The sequence below is a fragment of the Dasypus novemcinctus genome, chromosome 2 (genome assembly GCF_030445035.2).
Source record: "Dasypus novemcinctus isolate mDasNov1 chromosome 2, mDasNov1.1.hap2, whole genome shotgun sequence".
Taxonomy (NCBI): Eukaryota; Metazoa; Chordata; class Mammalia; order Cingulata; family Dasypodidae; genus Dasypus; species Dasypus novemcinctus.
The window spans coordinates 11,119,672-11,144,084 of record NC_080674.1 but is presented as its reverse complement, the minus strand read 5'-3'; the positions used below and the strand labels follow the sequence as shown (position 1 = coordinate 11,144,084).

Below are 24,413 nucleotides of genomic sequence, written 5' to 3'. Positions count from 1 at the left end.
TCCCCATGGGGCTGCTGAAGGGTCCTCAGGACAGGGCGTCCGGTTTCCCTCCACACGAGCCATCCAAAAGTGGATGCATGGAGAGAGGCATGGCACCCGGAGGCCAAGTCACTGAAGCCACTCACAGCCCCTTTTGCCAAGATTTATCTGTCATACACGAGTCACTCCATCTGGTTTAGTTTGCCAAAGGGGTGCTGATGCCAAGTACCAGAAATGGGGTGGCTTTTATAAAGGGGGTTTATTTGGGCTAAAAGCTTACAGCTCCAAGGCTGTGAAAAGTCCAAACCGAGGCACCATCAGAGATGCCTTCTCACAAAGTCACCTTCTGTGGACCCGGCGTGTTGTCACGTGGTGAAGCAAGGTGGCCGCCGATCTCCGCCAATCTCTGCCAGGTCTCAGCCTTCCCCTTGGGTCTCACCATCTCCTCTTGAGCTGCCCCTGGGCCCAGCCTCTTGTGGCTTCATGTTTGTTTGACCCTGTAGTCCCTCTCTCCTACCTGGCAGAATCAAACATGGTGGCATCATTCTCCTGCTTCTGTCTGAGTCTCTATGTTTCCAGTTACATCAGCCCCAGCAGGTGGCAGAGACTCCGTCTGAGTCAGCCTCCCTGACAGGGTCCATTCAAAAGCCCCCAGGTGATCACAGGCCCCGCAGCTGAATTTAATGCAATAACAGGGTATCACACTCAGAGGAATAGGTTCGTTTACAAACGTGATATTTCTCTTTTGGGGATTCATAAAATAATTTCAAACTGCCACAGCATCCAATGCTCACTCCTGGGGTGGAGGATTATATTCCATCTTTTAAAGAGGCTGTCAGTGAATATGTGCACATAAATTAAACCACCACAGAAGAAAGAGAGCAGGGAATGAGGAGAAGTTTGTGCAAAACACCTGCTTTCTGTTTTTTTGGAGGATGCCTAGCTATGACCAGTTTCTTCCGCTAATCTCTCTCTTCTTTGGCCAGAACTGGTGGGTCTGGGAGAGAGAGTGGAGGAGAGCGTGTGTGTGTATGTGTAGCAGAATGGAAGTGTTTTGCACTTTTGATTCCTGCCAGACATATCCACCGGTATGCTAAGTCTTCATACAAACACAGGTGCTAAATTGGCCCTGATCAGAGATTCACTGTGGTTCTGATAAATGCAGGAAGCACTTGTGAATTGCAGATTTAAATTAAGACAGAAGGCTCATAGATATGGGTCATAGAGAGATGAGTGATAAATTAATTGGAATGTGGATCACAGATGTGACCAGCCTGAAGAGGCAATGGATGGGAGCTAAGAAATGACTGTCCATGCAGGACTCAGAATTAGGTTACACTAATTAATGCATTAATGAGAAGGGTAGAAGAGAGAAGATTCAGCAAAGAGGCATCTTGGATCATCTTTTTTTTTTTCATCCTATCACTTCTTACGAGATACTAACTTAAGCATTCTCTTTGATTTTCCCCCTTCCTCCCCCTACGTCTTTTTTGTTCCTTATAAGACACTCCAAATTTTGCTTATTTTCATGGGATGCCTTTAGCTCATTTTAAAGTCATTGCAGGTAAAAATGGAAAAGTTACTCTCCTACAAATTTAGTTTTTAGAAGAAATGGATTTTATAGCAAAACATACCACGCAGTTCTTAAAATATTTACATGCCTCAATTTTCATGTATAAGTATTTTCTGATCATAATTTGGAAATGAAAGAATTCATGTTTTGTTTCTGTATACTCATATTATATATGTAGGAGTCCAGGCTCAAAAACATAAACATGATATTCTTAAACATTATCCTAAATATTGCTTCAGGATTTTTTTTTTAATGTGCATTTTAAAATGGAAAATGCCATTATTTTTCTATAAAAATAATTTTTTGCAAGACTGAGAAAGGATGTAGGTAATCATGTTGTTTATTCAGATTATCCAAAATGTAGTACAACTTTTTTTAATAGGATAAATAAACAACTTCATTTTTAAAATTTCAAGCAACGAAAATATATATATATCATATTCCTAGTACTTCAGTTTGGTTAAATCAGAATGTATTTTGCAGCATCTTCTGTATACTATTTTTTTTTATTTTTTTCATTTTTAAAGATACTTAGGTTATACAAATGTCACATAAAAAATATGGGGGATTCCCGTATGCCCCGCTCCCCACACCGCCCACGTTTTCCCACATTAACAACATCCTTCATTAGTGAGGTACATTCATTGCAATTGATGAACACAATTTAGAGCATTGCCAGTTAGCATGGATTAAAGTTTACATTGTTTCTGTGTACTTTTGAGCTTTCTTTATATACATAGTTTAGGATATTAAAGGCAATACAGAAATACACACAAAGGTGTATAAAAAATGGTCACAGCACTAAAATGGGGGTCATCAAACTTTCTCTGTAAAGGGCTAGATGTGAGCTGTATGTGTGTGTCTCCATCACCAATAGTTAACTCTACCACTGTAGGGCCAACTCAGCTATTATCATTATGTAAATGAATGGCCATGGCTGTGTTCCAATAAAACTTTATTTACTGAAAACAGGCCAATTGATCCTTGGCCCACCCCTGCCCTAAAGGACTGACTGATACTGGCTGGGCCCCCAAAATATTTTGTTCCTTTGCATTTGTGAAAATAAAATTCTAATATATGTTATTTCTAGAGACAGTTGGAAGAGTTTGTCTCTACAATCATATCTTCATAGAACTGACTTAAAATTGTTGATCCCTTTTTTAGTCATTATTTAGTCAAATACTAGCAATTTTTTAGATTGGTATTATTAAGACTTTGATAGTTCAGCAAGTGTGATGCCATGACAGTAATAAGACAGATTTCAGAAGTATGTGCTGTTTATTCTAGTCATAGCATAGTCGAAGAAAAATATCTCATCTGCTTAAAACTTTGAAAGCTAGCTAAACATATAAGCTGGACATTGTGTATCTAAAGACAACTGCAATATTTCATTCCTGACTGCTGCAGTGCTGGTATCTATCTAGATTTGTCCTGAGAGAGTATACATCTTTCTTTCATAGAAAAATAGTGTACTATTCTGTTTCTTTTACCTCTATGTATACTGATTTGAGTAATTATTTAAAAGTGTTTTCAAATCATGATATCCTGTAGATGCAATACCTTTTCTAAAGTTTGTTCAGTTTTAAAGTTCTCCTTGAAAAAATATTTAAAAGCTTCAAACAACCCATCTGTCCTGAAGATTTAGCTTTTGTTCTGCCTACATTAATTATTCTTCTTCTCTGTCCATCTCAGGCATGCCTTCCACTCCCCACTCCTCCCTTTGTCCCTATTTAAGGAAGAACATTTTATCAGTCCTCAATTGCTTTCAAAGAAAAGCCGAGCAGACCCTCACAAATCGCAGTGCATGTTGAATTTCTAGTTGAGCTGTTTGTTCTCAGGCCTGGGCCTGGCTTCTCCTAAGGTCCTACCCCATAGTGGCTGATTTAATGTGGAATCAGATAGACCATGTGTGCACACGGAGTTTGGGGATAAAAGAAAGATGTTCCCTTCCAAGTGCCTCTCTCCTCTCTTTGGTCCTGGTGAGAGCTTGGGCACTTGCGCCCATTGGGTCGGTAATGCAGGAAGCCCGGCTGGTGTCCTCAGTTCAGTCAGCTCTCCCAGGCTTGCAGAGGTGGAAGGAATCGGACCCCAGGTCCTCGCCCACTGTCAGATGTCCACAGCACCCCTTAGTGGGTTCCCACAGACGCCACAGCCCTGAGGCGCCCTCTGGGGCACGGCCGCACCATCTCAGACGTTCCTGCCAGTTTTGCTAATTCCAAAAGGGAAAACGGTCTTGAGATGAGCAAACGCCGAGGCCGCCAACAAGCTCTTTGTGTGTGTGTCTTGCAGGAGTCCTTTGGAACCTCTCGTCTTGCGATGCGCTCAAAATGCCAATTATCCAGGATGCCCTGGCAGTGCTGACCAACGCAGTGATAATCCCCCACTCCGGCTGGGAAAACTCGCCGCTGCAGGATGACCGGAAAATACAGCTGCATTCGTCACAGGTGCTGCGCAACGCCACTGGGTGCCTGAGGTCAGTCCTGCGCTTAGCGCCTCCTCCTGGTCAGGCCTGGGATTAGCGCCTCCTGCCGGTCAGGCCTGTGTGATTAGCATCTCTTCCTGGTCATTCCTGTGCAGTTAGCCTCTCCTCCTGGTCAGGCCTGTGCAATGAGCGCCTCCTCCTGGTCAGGCCTGGGATTAGCTCCTCCTCCTGGTCAGCCTATGCAATTAGCGCCTCCTCCTGGTCAGGCCTGTGTGATTGGCATCTCCTCCTGCTCAGGCCTGTGATTGGCACCCCCTCCTGGTCAGGCCTGTGATTGGCGCCCCCTCCTGGTCAGGCCTGTGTGATTGGCGCCCCCTCCTGGTCAGGCCTGTGATTGGCGCCCCCTCCTGGTCAGGCCTGTGTGATTGGCGCCCCCTCCTGGTCAGGCCTGTGATTGGCGCCCCCTCCTGGTCAGGCCTGTGTCTAGCCCTTCTTGCTGCCATCTCCCCTTGTGTTCGCTTATCTATACTTACTTGCTTTCTGTAACTGGAATTGCTCTCTTCCTAAGGATTAGACTGTCCTGGGAAGACGAATGGTAATATGATACAGTCACTTCCAACAGCAGCCACAATCTCGTCTGACACTAACTCCTCAGAGTTAGGTCACACCCCACAGGTTAAGGGCACAGACCCCACAAGGCTGCCTCACTTCAGAAACCAGCGGCACGATCGGGGGTCCCCACGCCACCCACCCTTCGGACCAACTGGCTGCAAATTTGAGGGTTCCTACCACCATTCAGTTCAAAGACTCACTGAATCGACTCACAGAACTCAGGGAAAGTCTATACTTAGGCCACAGTTTTGTAATAGCAAAAAGGATATGAATATGGAGCCAGAGGCAGAGGCTCCCAAGGCAGGGTCTGGGTGAATCCTCCGTGTCATCTCCCTCCAGAGTCAGGACGTGTCACTCTCCCGGCACATCCATGTTTCTCACAACCAGGGAAGCTCTCCCGAGCTTGTGTCCAGAGTTTTTATTGAGGTTTGCCTACAGTGGCACAATTGACTGTGCGGAAGTTCACGTGATGGACCTCAATCTCCAGCCCCCATCTCCTTCCAAGGTCAGCGTCTACCCGTGGCTCAGAGCCCCTACCCTCTGATCACATGGTCGGTCTTTCCAGCAAGGCCAGGTCCCGCTGTAGGACTCTCGGGTGGGGGGATGGGCTACCATGAGTAACAGAGACGCTCCCATCACTTGGAAATTCTAGCACTTACCCTCCAGGAGCAGCACCAAGAACAGACCAATTTGGGCAGGCCAAGTCACTTACTATTCTTGTGACAATGAAGTATAAGAAGTCAGCAAAAACTATTTCTAATAGATTGTATTAGTGGCCTAAGCATCTTCCACTCTCTTATACCTAAACCAGTGTTTGGCTTAATTAACATGTTCTTTCAAGATGGAAATCATAAAATAAACATTTAAATTCCAACCCCAATTGGGTCGTTTTCTTTGAAAACAATAGTTCACAGTAACTCCGTGTGTTCGATCATGCTTATAGAATAACCAGGCAAGCCCCGTTGGCTGGGGAGTCTGTGAGACATATGTCAGGATCTAGTTTCCTATCACCAGGAGCTATTTTTATTCCTTTTTAACTTAGTCTCCTTGTGACTGCAAGAACCTCTAATTTTTAGAAATAGCTCTTTAATAAGTTGTGTTGTAGTAAATGCTTTTTAAATCATAGAAAGTAGCTTAGGTGTTATAATTCTCTCCTAATGCACTTTTAAAATCCCCCCAAAGTCTATTGAGATTTCTTAGAATCAGTTTTATGTTTTATTTAATTTTTGCTCTGAGAAAAGAAACTAATGATCAAGATGCAGTTCTTCTAAACTCTAGAAACTGTACTCCCAAGGATGTTGTATTTTTTACCAAACTTGGAAATTTCTGGATAAACTTACTTATGGGATGGGCTGGAAGGGGTGATTTAAAACATGGAGTCAAGTCATCGGTATTTCCAAATGAAAATGTGCACAGGTGCTTAAGCTCGGCTGGGTCAAAGCTGCTCTTCTTCCATTGACGATTGGATTCTAGGTGCAAAAACCAGTCTCATCTGAGAAGGAACAAAATCATCTCAGTGACATTAATTCTAATTATCTCATGAATATTGATAACAACATGTGCAGCCTCCATTCTGGAGAGGAGTGTCCCTGTGTGCATGAGCGCATGTGCACAGAGCAAGATGGAGAAGGCATCTGCCCCATCCGTGTTTCAGTGCCTTCACGGACAGGCGTGGGGACCCTCTGACAATATTGCCTTTCCTCCAGATCACGAAGTAATGAACTTTGGGTGTAATTTCTCTGGACTAGGCTCTACCATAGCCAAATTTGCAGTTCTCCAAAACCCCCTTTTGAGGCATCCATTTTATAAGGTCTTTAATTCTGTTGTCATTCAGAATCCTCTCCCCACCCAATGAAATAAGAGCAAAAGCCATGGACACATCACACGTTTCACTAACATTTGCTGGCCACTATCTTAAGTAGTTGCTTCTCTTGGTAGCATCCTCTGCTTACAAGGAGTGCCCTCCACTCCTGAGGAAGATACTGGAAGGAAGTGCCTGAGAATCGGCTGTAGAAGTATAGCCAGGAAAGACCTGGTTAGCTCAGTCAGTTACAAGAGTCTTGGAATAATAGAGTAACCTAACACTATGTTTAGGAAATCCTACAGGAGGCTACCAGTATTATGAAAGTCCATTCAACATCTTTCAATGAAGAGTCAGATGAAGAAGCTAGACCAGTGCAGACTTGCAGATCCCCTTTGTAAGCCTCCTGGCTAAGTTTAGGGTCTAGGACGTGACCGAGAACAGGGTCAAGCCCAACCAGAATACTCCCCATCCTTGTTTCTTTTGCTTCTGGCATTGAAGGAAGCCAACAGGAGGGCGTCTGGTCTGGAGTTTCATGGAACCCAAATCAGGTCTCCTTTGCCAAGCTACCACCAGGTTTAGTGTATCTTCCCATCCTTCTGAGTTTACTTTCTGAATGACAAAGCAAAAATCATCAGTATATACTGAATATTTAACATGCCCCTTAGTTCATCACCCACTGCTGCCTCTACTTCTCTTCTCCCTTCGTATTTGCATGTGTTTATGAGCTATTCCACAGCAATGAGCAAGTTGGACTAGGAGAGGAAGAAACAGCCCTGGGAAAGGGCTAAATTAATTTATCCAATAAAGACTCTGCAGATGAAAGTTTTCAAGAAATTTCTAGTATTATTTGCCATCTACTTAGAGCCAAGGTTTGACAACACATCAAAACAGTCACAAATGTTTATATTATGATGGAAGAGTCTAGATTTTAGTATATTAGGTTATTTACATTCCTAATTTTTTTTCCAGCCAAGATTAGATCTTTATTTACAAAAAATTTCCCTTAAATGCTACATCTCCTGTGAGCATTTGCTGCAGGCTGGGAATTAGGGAGGAAGAGAACACAGTGGCCTCTGCTCTTCAGAAACTAGTAATCAAAAATGACACCCATACAGTTAGCCCCAGTATAATATCATAGTGGTGTTCAGTGCTATGGTTAGGGTAAGGCAGAAGGAAAAACTGGGGAGGACGTGACTAACTCAGGTGAGAGTGATCAAAAAAGCTTCAAAGTTCAGGTGAGATTGGGGCTGGGTTCTCCCAAGAAATGGGACCAACAGAGTATATGTGTGTATCCATTAAGAGTTTATCTTAAGGAATTGGTTCACACAATTGTAGGAGCTGACAAATCCGAGATCTGTAGGGCAGGCCAGCAGGCTGGAGGTGCCAAGGAGAGTTGATGCTGTGGTCTTGGGGTAGAATTTCTTTCTTCTGCAACCCTCCTTTCTTTGCTCCTAAGGCTTCCAGCTGATTGAGCAAGGCCCACCCACCTTATGGAGAGTAATCTCCTTAACTTCAACTGTAGATGCCCAAACCATCCACGAAGTACCTCAACAGCAAAGTCTCGGCCAGTGTTTGCCCAAACAACTGGGCACCATAGCCGAGTCAAGTTGACACACAAAATTATCTATCATGGAGGCTAAGCATAGAAAGGACTGCACCAGTCAGGTGAGGGTGCAGTGGGAAAACATCAGCGCCAGAAAGAATGGCAGGCCCACTCTGGCCAAGATTTGGGAAGAACTGGAGGCATGTTTGAAGATGACTGGCAGCTGGCAAAGTCATTCCATTCCAGGTGATGAAGGACCTTCAGAGCAAAGCGAAAGAAACACAGACTTGAGTCTTTCAGGAGGAGGTAGCTATGGAGATGAACAAGAGAAGGAAATACTCAGCTGTCTCTGGGATGGGGGGATCAAATGGAACAGGCAGGGAGGTGAGAGGTGACAATCAGAGGGCAGCAGTGAGTTTACCTGGCATCCTGTCCTGCAGGCTTTATTTTTCACATATCTTCTACACACAACAGTAACGACCTATTTTGTTCCATTCGATTAAATTTAACTGTCACTGATTTGTAAATATGTGAACTATTTTATTAGCTAGCTACTTATAGTAGATTTCTACTTTTCATCTTGTAATTCGTTCTTTCTAGTGATACTATTAAAATATATTTTCTGGGAAACGGACTTTGGCCCAGTGGTTAGGGCGTCCGTCTACCATATGGGAGGTCCGCGGTTCAAACCCCGGGCCTCCTTGACCCATGTGGAGCTGGCCATGCGCAGTGCTGATGCGCGCAAGGAGTGCCGTGCCACGCAAGGGTGTCCCCCGCGTGGGGGAGCCCCACGCGCAAGGAGTGCGCCCGTGAGGAAAGCCGCCCAGCGTGAAAAGAAAGAGCAGCCTGCCCAGGAATGGCGCCGCCCACACTTTCCGTGCCGCTGACGACAACAGAAGCGGACAAAGAGACAAGACGCAGCAAATAGACACCAAGAACAGACAACCAGGGGAGGGGGGGAAATTAAATAAATAAATAAATCTTTAAAAAAAAAAATATATATATATATATATATTTTCTGTATCTTATCCAATTGTTTAGAATATTTTTATGGAACATAATTATTTTATTTATCTGAGAACCAATAAGTCAAATCCCCACAACAAAAGGGTATCAAACTGAATTATTGATTGTGCAATAGAATCAGAAGAAGTACTATTAGAATTGCAGAAACTATTGAATATAGTCTTAAAAGATATAAATTACAACCAGATCATCTCAATTTCTAAATCAGATCTGGGTTTATGCTTTTGTAAGAAACATTTTTTCTATTAAAATATTTAGAAAGAATTTGGTGCTTCTTAAAGCAGAAAAACTCATAATTATTTTCTAGTCATTTTTATGTACTAATATGTATCATGTATAAAAATGATAAACTGAGTTTGTAAACTGCAATAATATAGTAAGTTTGTATAACATTTGTCTACCTCAATCTGGTTTATTAATTTATAGCTTTAATCTTGAAACTTACCTAAATTGCCTAAAAACACCACATTTATGTGTTATAATTCTTCTTCCAATGTGTCATAACTACCCCTAGCATATTCTCTGAAATCAAACAGAACCATATGATTTAGGACTTAGCTGCATTGGTAACAGAGGGAGCAAGTTCATTTGACCTGCAAAGTGTGTGCATGTCTTTAGGAAATTAAATATAAAACTCTGGAGAGTCATGATGGGTTTGGTATAAACAAGTTAAGATTCACAACTAACTAATGCTTCAGGTCCCTCAGTTTGATTTATGGAGGTTCTACTGTGTTGAGGCAAAGAAAATGAATAATTTAAAAAGTGAAATGTGCACCAAATATTTCTTACTAGTGAGCTTTCCTCCCTTTTTATATCTTATTTTTTATTAGGAAAGCATTTTCAAAATAAAGGCATTATTTTTAAATCTTTTCTATTAAAATTTTTTCAATCTTTTCTTTATATAATTCAACTGAGAATGTCTCACATTCTAAGCAGTTAACTATAATTAAGTCTTTGCTGTAAGTATACAAATTTTAAAAATTTGCTTTGAAATTATATTTCATTTGAATAAAAACGCAAGTATTTTTGATCTCTGAGATGCCAGTTAAATTGGATGTAGTATCTGTATAAGGTGATGCTTTCTCTGCTATTGGGTTGGAACGAAAAGTCATCTTCCTGAAGAATTGTAGAGGAAGCCTTAAATGGAGGAGTGTGTGCACACACGTTCATTTATTCATTCATTCATTCCAAGGTTTGGCCTAATCACCTAATGGCTGTTCATTAAATCATTTCATAATTCTCAATACAGACAAAATTATTTAATAAAATTAAAATGAATAATAATATTTGTAAACTCTCTATCATCCAGGGGCCGGAAAGTTCTGCTTCAAATGCATTGCTTATTCTTGTATTTATTATAAGCTCAACAAGCTCCCAGGTAGTAAGATGGGAAGACAGTACTCAAAGCCCGTCCCCTCACTCCTGACCCAAAACATTGCTGCTACGTCGCACGGAGAGGAGTGCAGTGCTGTGTGACATGAGGTTGACAGCGCTGGGCTTAAAACAGCAGCAGGAAATCAGCCTGCAAAGGGCAACGTGGTTGCCTTGAATTTGCTTCTCAGCTGTTACCGGGAGGCATCCACTCCCCCATCGCCCCTTTTGCCTTTCCTTGCAACTGTCCTCTCCCTCCCGCTGATTTCTTCCTTCCCTTCCTCCCCTCCTAAGACCCAAAGCAGGGAGTGTGGGCGCAGCCTGGACCGAGCTGGTCCCCTAGTGCGACAGAAGTCCATTCTCTCCACCTCCAGCGTCGATTGTGATCTAGACAGTTATTCAGCGCTCCCAGTGCCTCTTTTGAAAAGATGAATGTATCTGAAGTCTTATCCGATAATACTAGAGTTGACATTACTTCTTAGTACTCAGTCTCCTCCAGCCTCTCACTGACAACTTGAAGAGTTGATTTTTTGACTTGGTTCTGAACTATAGTTTCAGGAATATGTCAAGAGAATGAAACTCTTTTCCTGGGATTTCATAAACCAGTGCAGCTTAAAAATCCAGTAGAAGGAGCTTATGGCCAATAAAAGTAAGTTTATCAGGTCATTAACCAAATGATGCCTGTTGGTTTGTGTTCTTAGTAGAACTCAGACTTATGTCATTTCAAGGTGGGAAACTGAGCATAAGAATTTACTGTTCTAAAGGAGACCACTTTTTTATTTTTCAGAAAGAAATAAAATGTGGTTATGAATACAAATGGTACCACTCTTAAATAGCCAAAAGCTTAGCAGAGAGAAATTTAAGTTAACAAAATATACCTAAGACATGGTAAACTAAAACCTAGAAAGCTAACACAACTTCATACAATCTTAACAGACTGTGTCCAGTGTCTCAGGCATTCTGACTGACAGTGGAAATTGTACCAATATCGATTACTGTGCCCCCCAAACGGATTCAAGACCGCGGCACATTCACGGGGGCATTCCAGAGAAGAGACGCCTGCCTCCACTGTCCCTGCAAAGGCATGGTGAACCTTCATGGAAGGATGGAGGCATAGCACACACTGAAGCACGCATGAGCTATAGAAGCAAAGGCAATGCCCTTGGTCCTTTTCCATTTAAAATTCATTTTGGGGTAGGAAATGGAATTTTTCAAAAGCATATCTATTTGTTCCTGCAGTATCTATCCATCACTGAAGAAAGAGGATAGAAATGTAAAGAAAAAAAAAAAACCTCTTAAATTTTGTTGGAAGCGCAAGTTGATAAGAGTGATGGTGGTTAGACTGTGGGATGCAGAAGCCGCAGCAGTGCTGAAGACGGGCCTTGGAGCTGTGGGGGAGTCCTCCTCCTTAGAGCCTTTTTCCTGCCCCCATCTCCCCACGCACACACGTATGCGCTCACAAACACAAAGCTGCTCCCTCATGCCTCCCTCCTTTTCAGTTACACCCTTTACTCCAATTCTGCCAGATGCAAGCTTTAATTTTTAATAAAAACCATTTTTCGGCTTTTCTTATTCAGTATGTGTTTAAGAGTTTCCTCACTCCTCCAGGGAAGCCTGTTTCACGTAGCATAAGTCAGGCTTTGCAGGCCTGGAAATAGATTGAGTATTGTACTCGTGATTGTTTCATTGCAGTGTGCAAGGAAATATCTTACTAAGTGTCTGACCAATATAATTGCCTTCAACCTAGAAATGTATATTGATGGGCCATGGCCTGGACACTGGCTAATGAAGGTCAGAGAAGCTCAGCCGATGAACAAGCTTACTTGGGCCATTTGGTACTTGAATTTTGCACACCAATGAAAGACGTTCTTAATCTTAATCCACATTCTTGTCGATGTGAACTCATGTAAACAGGACCTTTGGGAGATGTTCATTTTAGATAAGGTTTGGCCCACCTGACTTCATCTGCATTACCAGAAGCCTTATAAAGAGAGCCAGAAGCCAAAAAGGAGAGGCCATCACCACGTGCCTGCAGGCAGAGCGCCAAGCCAAGGTACCCCAGGAGTTACAGGCGGCCAGCAGACTCTGGGAGAAAGCCAGCCTTGCCGATGCCATGATTTTGGACTACTTCTAACCTCAAAGCTGTGAGCCAATAAATTCCTGTTGTTAAGCCAAAACCAGTTTGTGGTGTTTGTTGTAGCAGCTCTGGCAGACTAAGACAGGCTGTGTTCACCCAGGTAAAATACCGAGCAGGGATCTGCAAAGCCGGGGAGCCACCTGAGGCCACAGCAAGTGGGGAGAATAGGGAAATAATTCAGAGAAGCTGCCTGTCCCCAAACAAAGCTTGCACACTGGCTCAAACAACCCTAATAGAATTGTATTATTCTTTGCAGAGGGCCTTTCCAAAGCCTCTCTACCTTAAAGATAAAGCAAAGCTGTACCTAGCAGGATTGAGGCTTGCCAGCTCAGATGTGGCTGGCTTGTCCAAAGAAGGCTTAAATCCAACCTCCTGCCCTGGGTGGCAGTTAAAGAGGGGTCTCCCCTGTAGCTCTGATTGCTCATCTCCCAAGCTTGTCTCCTCCTCCTGACTTTGAGCTAACTTCTGAATAACTCCCTAGGCAAGGGTGCATGAATTTGTTTAATACTTTCAGCACCTCGAAGTCACTCTGGGTTCTTAAGCATGGGATGTAATATGATTTCAGTATCATTTAAAGAAATAGCTGTGTACAGAATGAATGCTTTCTGGAGTTACTGTGAAATATGATGGCATTTTCCATTTAAAATATCACAAATCAATATCATAAAAATCCCAACTGTCATCATCTTCCTTTGCAAGTGAACTGGAGGTGAAACCTTCCTGGGCATTACTTTTTCCTTTTAACAGGTAACTCAAGAAGAAAACTCCAATTGACACAACTGTCTGGTTGTATATATTCAGTCATGGCTATCGGGGCTCTATCTCCAGCCCAACTATTTGCCGAAGGCTGGCTTTGCTCACTTCTGCAGCTCATTTCCCCGTGCTGCAGAGTCATTTATGTATTTTTATTATTCTGTTCCCACTTCAGCATCTTGTCCTGAAGGACAACAATATACAACCCTAATTTTTTCCATCTATCTTTGTGTACACAAGAATATTATTAGGCCTGTCAAAGCAGTTGCACCGCGCTTTTGCTTATGAGTATAATTAAACTCGTACCCTCAATTAGTCATTTTAACCCATATAATGGATGAGCACTTGGTCCCACAGTGCCACTAATTCTCTGAGTGACCTTGGGAAAACCCCATCTCAAAGTAATACTAGTGATAATTATGCTCATGGCTGGAAAGCTCCAAGGACATTTATTTTATCTGGTTTACTCTTGCATTTAGCCACAGATAGAAAGAGGAATTATTATTACTTTTATGCTCATTTCAGTTGGCTGCCAATATTATTCCTCCATTAAGAAGACTTTTTTTAAAGTAGATTTCAAGTGTTGTGTGACGACCTCTGGACTCTCCTAACCCGTTCTCCACTGGTCCAAGGCTATGTTTCGGCAGAAGAGAACACTCTTTACTCTAGGGAAAATAAAGGGAACAGAGCTTTTGCATGTGGATGCACGGAACATACAGGACTGTAACCACTCACACCCCGTTTCCCTCTCACTTGTTCCCCATGTAGACATCTACCCTTGATCAGTGTGTCTGCATGGATTTGCCCTGAATGGACCTCCATGAAGGTCTTCTTTGAAGGGCGGGAAGTTCATGGAGAGCAGGAGGGGCAGGGGCTCTTAGAACCTCACTGCTGCCCATCTCAGCAGCCTCACTGGTGACAAGGGCTCACAGCGCCCCTGGTCTGCCCCAATGCTTCTAGCTCACTCCTTCCCAGATCAATCAGAAGCTGGTGGCAGTTTATGCTATACCAGTTCATTTAACTGCTTTCTCTCACTTTGAGACATAACTTTCATAAACTGAAACATCTTCTACCCAAGTCAGGTTTACCAGTGCAATATAAACTTTGATTCACTGCATGACATAAACCAAAATTATAGTAATCCCTAATTTAAAGAATGTTTTAAAAAGCTATTCAATTTTATTCTCTACTGCCAAGAGAAAGTGAGCATAAAGATATTCTATGAAAGAGTTCAACATATACACTGACACATTCCTTTTCTTATTTCCAAGGAAAGACAGTCACCAATAGAACCTCAAGAAATTCCCGATATAGCAACTTATGAATTATAAAAGGCCAAATGGTCAATTGGTTCTTGAATTGTGGTTCACATATTTAACAATTAAAGAGGGATCTTAGAAAGTCTCTACAAATTTTCTTTATCACTTAAAGAAGTAGCTGTGTACAGAATGAATGCTTTCTGGTTTTACTGTGAAATACGATTGCTTGTGGCCATGGACTCTGAATAGGAGGTAATGTTATCAACTCAAAATGTTGTTCTCCTATGTGCCAGGACCTCTGAAAAGATCTAGTGCTAGAATAGAAAGCAAGTAGACATTATCCATGGTGTTTGCAGTAGAATGCAATGCCTAATGTCATTAAGATAAGGCAACTTGATGCATGTGTCCACAAGAGGCTGCTCCCCTGGCTGGGCAAGTGTAGCAGTTTGATATGGTTATGAATTCTAAAAGTAGATATTAGATTATGTTTGTAATCTGGTCTGTACCTGGGCATGATTAAGTTATGATTAGGGCTTTGATTGGGCCACACCATTAGGGCATTGAGTCCCCACCCACCAAGGGGACTCACAAATGAAAGGCATGGCAAAGGACAGAGTTGAGGGGTTTTGATGTTGGAGTTTGATGCTGAAGCCTTAAGCTAGAGCCCTAGGAAGTAAGCTCACAGAGGAAAGAGAAGCCAAACCCAGGAAGAAGCAAGCCCTGGGGAGAAAGGAACCTTGAACCCAGAGAAAAAGCAAGAGCCTGGAAGGAAGGAACCCAGGATGCAGCCGTCGGCAGCCATCTTGCTCCAACATGTGGAAATAGACTTTGGTGAGGGAAGTCACTTATGCTTTATGGTCTGATATCTGTAAGCGCCTACCCCAAATAAATAACCTTTATAAAAGCCAACCCATTTCTGGTATTTTGCATCAGCACTGCTTTGGCTGTCTAAAACAACAAGATAGGGTGCATTTTTTTAAACAATCCCTCTGAAGACGATATTCTTCTTTTCAGTATTTCCTTGGAGGACCCACACCCCTCTTACTGACACATTCTTTCTTAACATATAAAAGTGTTCTTACCTTTAAGTGGTTCATGGTTATATCTCTGACACATTGAGCTTTCTTTCTTCAGGATTTTACAACTCTCTTCACTTTTCTATTAGGAAAAGTCTGAAAAAAAACCTTTACTTTTCAGTCCTTTCAGAAGACCTTTTTGCCTGAAAAGAGGATTACTGATAACTTTGCAAAGTTCTTCCTGGCATTTTTATTCCACAAAATGTTAATGGGGGTCAAATCTCCTCAAACCTTATTTTGTGTCCCTAAGTTTAAAAAACAGAGTATAATGATTTCACCTTAAATATAAATTATTAATATAAAATAGCCAATCATATTGCTCCTTCCTAAAGCTTCCATCACCTATGCCTTAGCATTCCTGCAAAGTTTGATCTATTTAATGATAAAATCTTGCAGGACCTAACTAAAACTTGGTTGCAAACATGGACTTCTTTTAAAAGGACAAGAAAATAATAAATTTTGTCTACTCAGTGTAAATATTTATTTTTCCTATTAGAATATGAATTTTCACACCTTTCCATTAGATTGAACAAATTACTTCCTTTAAAAAAAAAGAGTAAATGCAAAAGTTTTGTAATTCCCAATTGGTAGTACAATGGTGCTTAATAGTTGTTCCTATAAAAATTGGGTTATGTACAGGGCAGAGCAACCTGATAAATACAAACCAAATGGTTCATTCTTAAAATCCTTTACAACTTTTTGATATTAAAAATATGATTTTCCTCCTGCTGTAACATAATTATATTACATTACAAAGGTAGTAGTTTCCCTAGAGTAGAAGCAAAGAAACAACCACAAATTGAAGACGAATGAGCTAACCAAACAGTTTCACTTACTGCTTACATACTAAGTCTCTCCAGTGTTTTAGCACTTTTTTTTTTAACAGTTTCCCCTCTCCTCTTTCAAAATGATACTTATTTTAAAATAAGAAAGCTGGAATTTACCAGAGTTGGGACCAAACCACCAATAAGTATGGGTCACCAGAGAATACTACAGATCCCACATGGCAGGTAGCCCATGTTCAGTGAAGATCTCTGACTTGCAGTTAAGATCATTCTTGGAGAAAATTTAGCAGTAACCATTGAGATTGCCTTGCTTTGCTAGGGCTTCTATAACAAAGTAACAGAAACCGGGTGGCTCAGAACAACAGGAATGTGTTGTCTCACAGCTCTGGAGGCCAGGAATCTGAGATCAAGGTCTTGGCAAGGCCATGCTCCTTCTGAAACAGAAGAATCCTTGTCTCTTCTAGCTTCAGGGATTACCTTGTGCAACTGTGGGGACTGGACAGTCAGCGATCTGGGCAGGCCAGCAGGCTGGAAATCCAGGCAAGAGTTGATGTCGTCTTGATGCACAATTTCTTCTTCTTTGGGAAGCCTGTGTTTTTTGCTCTTAAGACCTTTCAACTGATTGGTTGAGGCTCATCCATGTTATCATAAGTAATCTCCTTTACTTAGCGTCAATTGCCTGTACATGCTAATATGCCTACAAAATACATCTCGAGCAACATCTAGGCTAGTGTTTGACCAAACAACCAGACACCATAGCCTTTGTCGGTTGAATCATGTTCCCTATAAAGACAGGTTCAAATCTGTGTCCCTGTAGGTGTAGACCCATTTGTAATAGGACCTCTGAGGATGTTGTTACTCTCTAATGTGGGGACTCATTTGTGAAGAGGGTCTTTGAAGATCCCATTTAGATGAGGCCAGACTGAGTCAGAATGGACCTTAATCCATATGACTGGACTCCTTATAAGGCAGAGGAAATTGATGAAGCAGATAGTGCCACAGGAGAGGACCAAGTGGACACGTCACCATTGATGGAGGCAGGAATGCAAGCCAAGGAACCCCCAGGATTGTGGCAGGCCAGCACCAGCACACTAGAGATTCTGGGAGAAAGGATGGCCTACTGAAACCTTGATTTTGAATGTCTAGCCTGCAAAACCATGAGAAAGTAAATCCCCTTTGTGTAAGCCAGTCCATTGTGCGATATTTGTCACAGCAGCCCCGGCAAGCCAAGACAGTAGCCTAAGCAGCTGACATAAAATTAAGCATCACGTCATCCATCACCCTTTGGACTGGTGAGATGGAGGAGTGATACGTGGGGTCTCTGAACACAGATTGCTGTGGGCATCAGAGGGTCACAGGAAGCAGATGGGGGAGCAAAGAGCAGCCACTTGGTTCTCTGCGTTGCATCATGGAGCTCCTGGTTGCCCCTCTCTGGTGCAATTTTCATCATCTTGGAGAAAGTTTTTCATTCTGGAAACAAAGCATTTGGGAACATACTGAATGTAAAAATCATTATCTCTTAGTTCTTATCAGAAAGTTCCCATTCTGAGCTGGTTGAGACTTCTGGAATTATGCCCTAAGAAGTTTCATTAAAGCAGAGAAGAGCTAAAGGGAGGACAACCTGACCAGGTTTCATGTGTGGTCTACATTTCCTTGCCTCTGAAAGTTTACGCGAAAGAAGCAATGATTAATAATAATACACACTAAGGGTTGACAGCCTTCAACAGCAGATTTTCAGTTCACTGCACTTCTTGGTCTGTGTTGTAAACTCATTTTCAGTTTTTTCCATCTGAGAAGTGAAAAGAGAGACATGCCAGGACTTCTGATGAACCCCCTGTCCTTCCTTATTGCCCCGCAGAGGTATAAATTCATCATTAGTTCCCATTAACTAGCACTAAACTAGCAAGGACAATAATGTGCCGCTGATGCACCGACTGGAGTTAATGAATCCCAACAACTAATTACATTTCTCTCAAGGTGGCTTATTACCAGAAAGTAGCTGTGTTAGCACAAAGATTTTACGTGGGAATGGAAATGCCTGCGAAGAGGAGAGCCGATTAATCATCACCCGTAATTCTCCATAATCGTCCTGTCTAGACTTTCATGTCTAGACCATTGTTCTTACCAGGGTTACATTTTGCCCGACCTTGTTTTGGACAAATAATGTAATTGCTAATTGGGGACTAATTTATATAAACAAATGAGGGTCCTGCCGAGCGGTACTACTTAGGGCTGGTAATTGTTGCTTTCAGAGTTTTGCACAGGTCTGGGTCAGGTGGCCAGAGCAAATGAAGCTCACTGCAAAAAATATTTATTTCGAGTAGGAAAACGCACCGTGTCCAAGGCCTTTAGCACTGGGTGTGCGTACCTGTTTGGGAGGGAACTGATTTAAGTCCTCTTCCTAGAATCTTGTTAGGACTTGGCAGGCAAGTGTTTCCCCTTAACATGTATGCAAGCAGTGTTGAGCAGTTTCTTCCTAGAACCTCAAGGAACTTCACGTACATCTCCTTTGCCGGCAGCGCTGTCATCCTGCCTGGGAAGCATGATTAAATGTCATTTGTCCTTGACCCCTGTTGCTCCTAAGCAGCTGAAATGGATTAGGAGGCCGGCGCTTCCTGAATCAGATGGAGTGCCCTCTGCCCAGACCTGCAGTAATAGGCTCGCAGAGGAACTGCGCTGGCGGCTGAGGCCAGTCTTCCCGGCTCAGTCCTATTTGGGGGGAGATAATTGAGACCGATTAGCCTCCTGTTTCTTCTCAAGCAGCCAGCCAGCTTAGACGAGCTTGACCGAGACCTTCAGAAAACAGTCTGAGCATCTTCCCGCAGGGAGCCGGGGGGCCATCGCCAGGAGGGCAGCGCCGAAGCGGGCGCGGGAATGGCTGTCGAGGAGGGGTCCTGCTCACCTCTGTCTCCCCAGGACCTGCCAGCTGCCGCTCTTTCTTTAGAAACTTGTCCTATAGTGAGCGCTGTGTCACTTTCCCAGGGCTGCCGCACCAAGGGACACGCAGTGGCAGTGGGGGCTTAAGACAACGGGGGCTTGTTCTCTCACAGCCCTGGAGGGCCCAGCTCTGCATCAGGGTGCCAGCCGGCCATGCTCCCCTGTGGGCTCTAGGGCTGGGGTCTTCCTTGCCTCGTGCAGTTCTGGCGGCTCCTGGCCTGCCTGGTGGCAGCGTCACTCCCCTCTCGGCCTCCACCCTCATGTGGCCATCTTCCTGGCATTTCAAATCTGTCCTTTTTTTTTGTAAGGACACCCTCAATCCAAGACGATGCCAGCCTGAGAGCCTTAATTACATCTGCAGTTCCAAAGAAGGTCACTTTTTCCAAATACCAGGAGGTAGGACTTGGACAGAACTTCTGGGGGGGTCACAATTCAAGCCACTGCAAGCCATGGAGGGGTTAATTCGGGTGAAGCCAAAGGCCCAGCTGCACTGTGAGGCCTGGAGGCCGGATGAACTTCTGGCGCTAGCGTGGCCCTCGCTTCCCAGCACACCCTGCTCCAGCCCTTCTGCCTGCATCCACCTCCATGACGTCTCCTTCTTTCTCCCCTATTTTCTTCCTTTTACTTTGCCCCTGCCTTCCAGAGCCTCTTCTCTGTAATGTCTCAGCTGCTGTGGCCATCTGTCCCCATACCACTCTGCCCGAGTCCTTAGAAGAAAGGTACAATGAACATGTTACAGTTTTACTTTAACATGATGTCAACACCCTGCAGCTGTGTGGAGAAAGCTGGCCGAACTCTGGGCTCTCCCGCCCCAGGTGGAGCCCGTTCGGCCCTCTCCTTTCCATTCTAGCCCAGAACCTCCACGTGTGACTCCCAACCCCTGAAGGAATTTATTTTCTCCTCTTTATCTTTGTACCTCAATTTAGTCACCTCCCGTAGAGGGACCTCTTTGATACATTGACATAGTACCTTTCTTCTAAGGACTGCCGAACGCTTTTGGAAAGCCTCTGGGACTTCCTTCCGGACCTGCAGACAATGTGGAATGGAGCCCCTCCCTGGGTAATAATGGGTTTAAGGCCAGTCATTGTACTTGCTAGACTGGCATTGACATGAAAGTCGTGCCTCGTTTGTCATCGTCCACGCCCCGTCTCTGGGAGACTGCTGGTAAATACCTCTTAACTGAATGAGTGAATGAATAAATGAAGGGCTCATCACCTGCTGGTGTGCTGGATGTCTGATAAATGGGCTTTGCTAACTATCACCAACATAGCAAAGCTTTAACTCTCCCAGTTACTAATAAAACCTTCCCGGTTACAGAGATGACTTGATTTGCATGATCACCAATTTCCATGTGGGACCTAATTTCTCTGTTAGAGCTGTGAGCTTATTTGTCTTCTGGTGCGGGTGTTGTCGATATTTCTGCTAAATGAAACCACCACATCGGTACTCTGCTGTTGTATTAGCTATATCAAGTCACAGAATGCCCTGTTGGACACTCTTCACGGACCTGTTCTGTCTATTTTGTCCTCATGGTTTGCTCATATCGCCCTTGGTTGTTATGAAATGGAATTCCTCATCCACCTCATCTGAAGGAAACTGTTGGACTATCAACTTATCAGCAGAGTTAAATCATCAATAAATAATATTGCTACAGACCCTTTGATACCACTGACCACCATCTAATTCCCACCACCTCATAAATGAGAAAGGTTTGTCTCTGTGGCAGTTTGAATTACATATCCCAACAAACACATATGTCCCTGGTGGGGGGGTGGTGGCAATGTAAAGAGGCCCTTTTGGAGATGCTGCTTTTAATGAAGGTGTGGCCCAACTGAATGAGGGGGGCCTTAATCCATATTCCTGGAGGCCTCAGAAAAAGAACTGGGGAGCCACTGATGCTGAAAAGTAGAGGACCTGGCCCTGTGCCACGAGGCAGAGGTACGAGCCAAGGAGCCCCAAGGATTGCCAGCATTCCAGAACCAAAATACCATGGATGTGCAGGAGAAAGCAGGAACCAGTAACCTCCTGTTGTGCAAGCCAGCCCATTGGGGAGTAGTTGTCACAGCAGCATGGCAAACTAAGACAGCCTCCAATTTTAAATATGAAAAAACTGAAGCTTGGAGAGGTTTAGAGATTTGCCCTAGAGCTCCTGGTAAAAAGCTATGAACCAGGAATCAAACTCAGACTTTGAGGATCCAGACAGAATGCTTTTCCCATCATGCTGCTGCCTTCGAGTCAAGCTGTCAGCACTAAACACTGGGCCTGGGCTGTCCCCTCTCATAAATAATTAGAAGAACTCTAACCCTCTATGGTCCCCTCTGGCCAAGGGCTAAATCATCAGCTTAGATAGAAGTGGATGACAGCTCTGATTCCACAAATATATACTGAGTTCCTAGTATGTGCCCAGACTCCTCTAGGTACCAGGAAGCAAAGATGAATAAGACATGACACTTATGGCCAAAACGAAGAGAAGGAAACTTGAGCCAAGGGTCACAATGCATGTACTTCAGATAGAATTGATGGAGTCTCCAGGATGAAGGAACCGTGGATGCTCCTTGAAGGTTCAAGGAAGACCTCCCAGAGTCAAGGGCCTCAGATGAGAGAGTTGGCAGGTAAAGGGGCAGAAGAAAAGGGTGGTCCAAGCCGAAGGACAGACGTGCAGGAAGAGCACGTGGCATCTTTGGGGACAGGCAAGTGACTCAGCATGGCCACCCAGGGGGTGGTTGGCAGAAAGGGACCTGGCTAGCCACGCTGAGCCACTTGCTTCTGGCCTGAGTTTTTGTCATCCCCTTAAAGTTTGCACCCAAGGTGAGGGTCTCTTTCACCTTGGTAACAGGTACTCTCTACCCCTGGATGGCAGGCCTCAGTCACCTGCCAGTGAGATAACTCGCTCTCCTTATGGAGGCGAGGGTGGGTAAGGCCCGAAGGGTTTCATGGAGAAACGAAGCCAGGGAAAGAGGCTCACTTCCCCCAAAATCTAGTTGGGGCCTTAGCTGAATTAATACTCTCGCCCTTTGTGAACTGCACTAAGGTTCTTTACATTTGTTGCTCTTATTTCCTCTTACTTAATATATGTCCCTCTGCCCTTTTTTCAGGCACATATGCCTGTGTGAGCAGATGTCCAGGTGGAAAGAGGGGAGGGGGCATCAACCAAAACCCTGGCTCTTCATGTTTTACAGCTTTGCCTCGTGTGGTGCAATCGAAGCATTAGCTCACTGTGCAGATGGAGAAACTGAGGGACAGGGAGGTGAAATATGCTGCCCAAGGTCAGGCATGTAGTAACAGATTTGAAATTTGATATCTCAGCCTTTCTCCTCCTCCACGCTGCCTTTTGAGTATAAAATACTTCCATTCTTTACAAATAACAATATTCACCAACATTATTTTGCAGAAATAAAAAGCCGGCATATACCAAAACAGGAATATTCCTGGTGTGTTCCTCTCTCTACTCATACCCTTTCCCCTAGCTCTCCAGGAATCCCTGCTTCCCTCAACTGCTGCTTGAAATTCCTTTAACATGCTTGAGATAAGAATGGTATCCGGTCTGTGTCTCATTTCTCTGTGGAATAGGGCTAAAGAAGGAGCAGACAGTAGGAGCCTGTTGTCTTGTTGGTTTGCAACTGTGCTTCCTTTCTGGGTCTGGAATGCATTAGTACTGCTGTGCTCGGGTGCTTCTGTCTCCTTTTCACTCCAGCAAGCTCTCACCCACTTGATAGGCAAAGATGTCGCTCGCAAGCAGCCATGCATATTCAGTCAGATTCCAAAACTGGCCGTGGATGGAATCGTGGGAACTGTGAGGGCTGCCTCCTGCCGGCCGGGGCAACAGTCGCAGATTCAGCTGGCCTGGGCACCTGTATGGTTCCTCTGGACCCTGTTTAGAGTTTGCCCCCTCTTTGTCTGCTCACATAGTTGCCCACTCTTGCCATTGTTTGCCTTTTTGCAGTCATACTTGACCTTCATTAGATCCCAACCTACTCTTAGAATAACTAAGCATCTCCAAAAAATGTTTTCACTGAAGATGCCTCCTGTTTAGTTTGCCAAAGAGCTGCCATTGCAGAGTACCAGAAATGGTTTGGTTTTTATAAGGGGGATTTATTTGGGTAAAAGCTGACAGTTCGAAGGCTGTGAAAAGTCCAAGTCAGGGCACCGTAAGAGGTGCTTTCTCATCAAAGTCCACTGCCACATGGTGAAGCAAGATTGCCACCAATCTCTGCCTAGGTCTCGGCTTTCCCCTCCAGAATCTACCATTTCCCAGAGCTCAGCTGTGGACAACCAGGCTCTTTCTGGGCCTCCTCTGTCCGTCTCGGCTGCTCCACTTTCTTCCTGAACTCAGCTGCAGGCTGTCAGGCGTATGGCTCATCTCTCCCTGGGACCCAGCTCTCTGAGCCTCTGGGGGCTTCTCTCCTTGCAGCTCACATGGCAGGATCAAACATGGCCGTTAGTATTTCCTCTCTGTGTCTGTGTCTCTCTGTACCTCAGTTTAAAGCAGACCCAGCAAGATAACAGAGACCTAAAATTGTGTAGCCCAGTCAAAAGCCCTAAAGTGATTGCATCAAGTAATCTAATCAAAGGACCCTCAACTGAATTTGATGCAATCAAAAAGTATCAGATGCACAGGAATAGATTACTTCAAACACATAATCTTTCTCTTTTGGAGATTCATGAAATAATTTCAAACTGCCACATCCTCCAAAGACTGGAGCCTCTCACTTCTAACTTTTGTTCTTCTATTCACCAAGAACCCTCCAAAGGGAAGTCTAAGCACAGAGAGAGGCAAAGGCAATCACTTTAGACCTGCAATTAGTAACTACTCTGACCATTTCTATTAATGAAACAAACAACATTTTTCAAAAGAAATCACTAACAGCCCTGCATGTGTCTGGCCTAAAAGCCAACCAAATCATACAAAAAGAGCAAAATAAGCCTAAGTCTTCCTCCCTTCTCTTACTCCACCTCCCACCCAAGATAAGCAGCTAAATGTTCCCCATGTAAATGTTCAGAAAAAGGTTTTTGAAAACCCCTAATATGTATCAATTTATGTATGTATATGTATGTTTTTCCTCTCAACCATGTGCACAGATGCCTTCTTCTGTACTTTGCATAAGTCTTAGGGAGACCCTATATTTTTCCAGATGC

General features: G+C 43.8%; 1 protein-coding gene across 6 annotated transcripts in view; it reads left to right on the top strand.

Annotated features, from left to right (window-relative positions):
• The window catches only part of CTNND2 (catenin delta 2), a 1,007,180-nt gene that overhangs the window by 826,554 nt on the left and 156,213 nt on the right, over positions 1-24,413 (top strand). For all 6 annotated transcript variants that reach the window (XM_058306950.2, XM_058306943.2, XM_058306942.2 and 3 more), the window contains one exon: positions 3,842-4,025. In XM_058306950.2, coding sequence (XP_058162933.1) covers positions 3,842-4,025 — 184 coding nt within the window. The remainder of the gene's footprint in view (positions 1-3,841; positions 4,026-24,413) is intronic.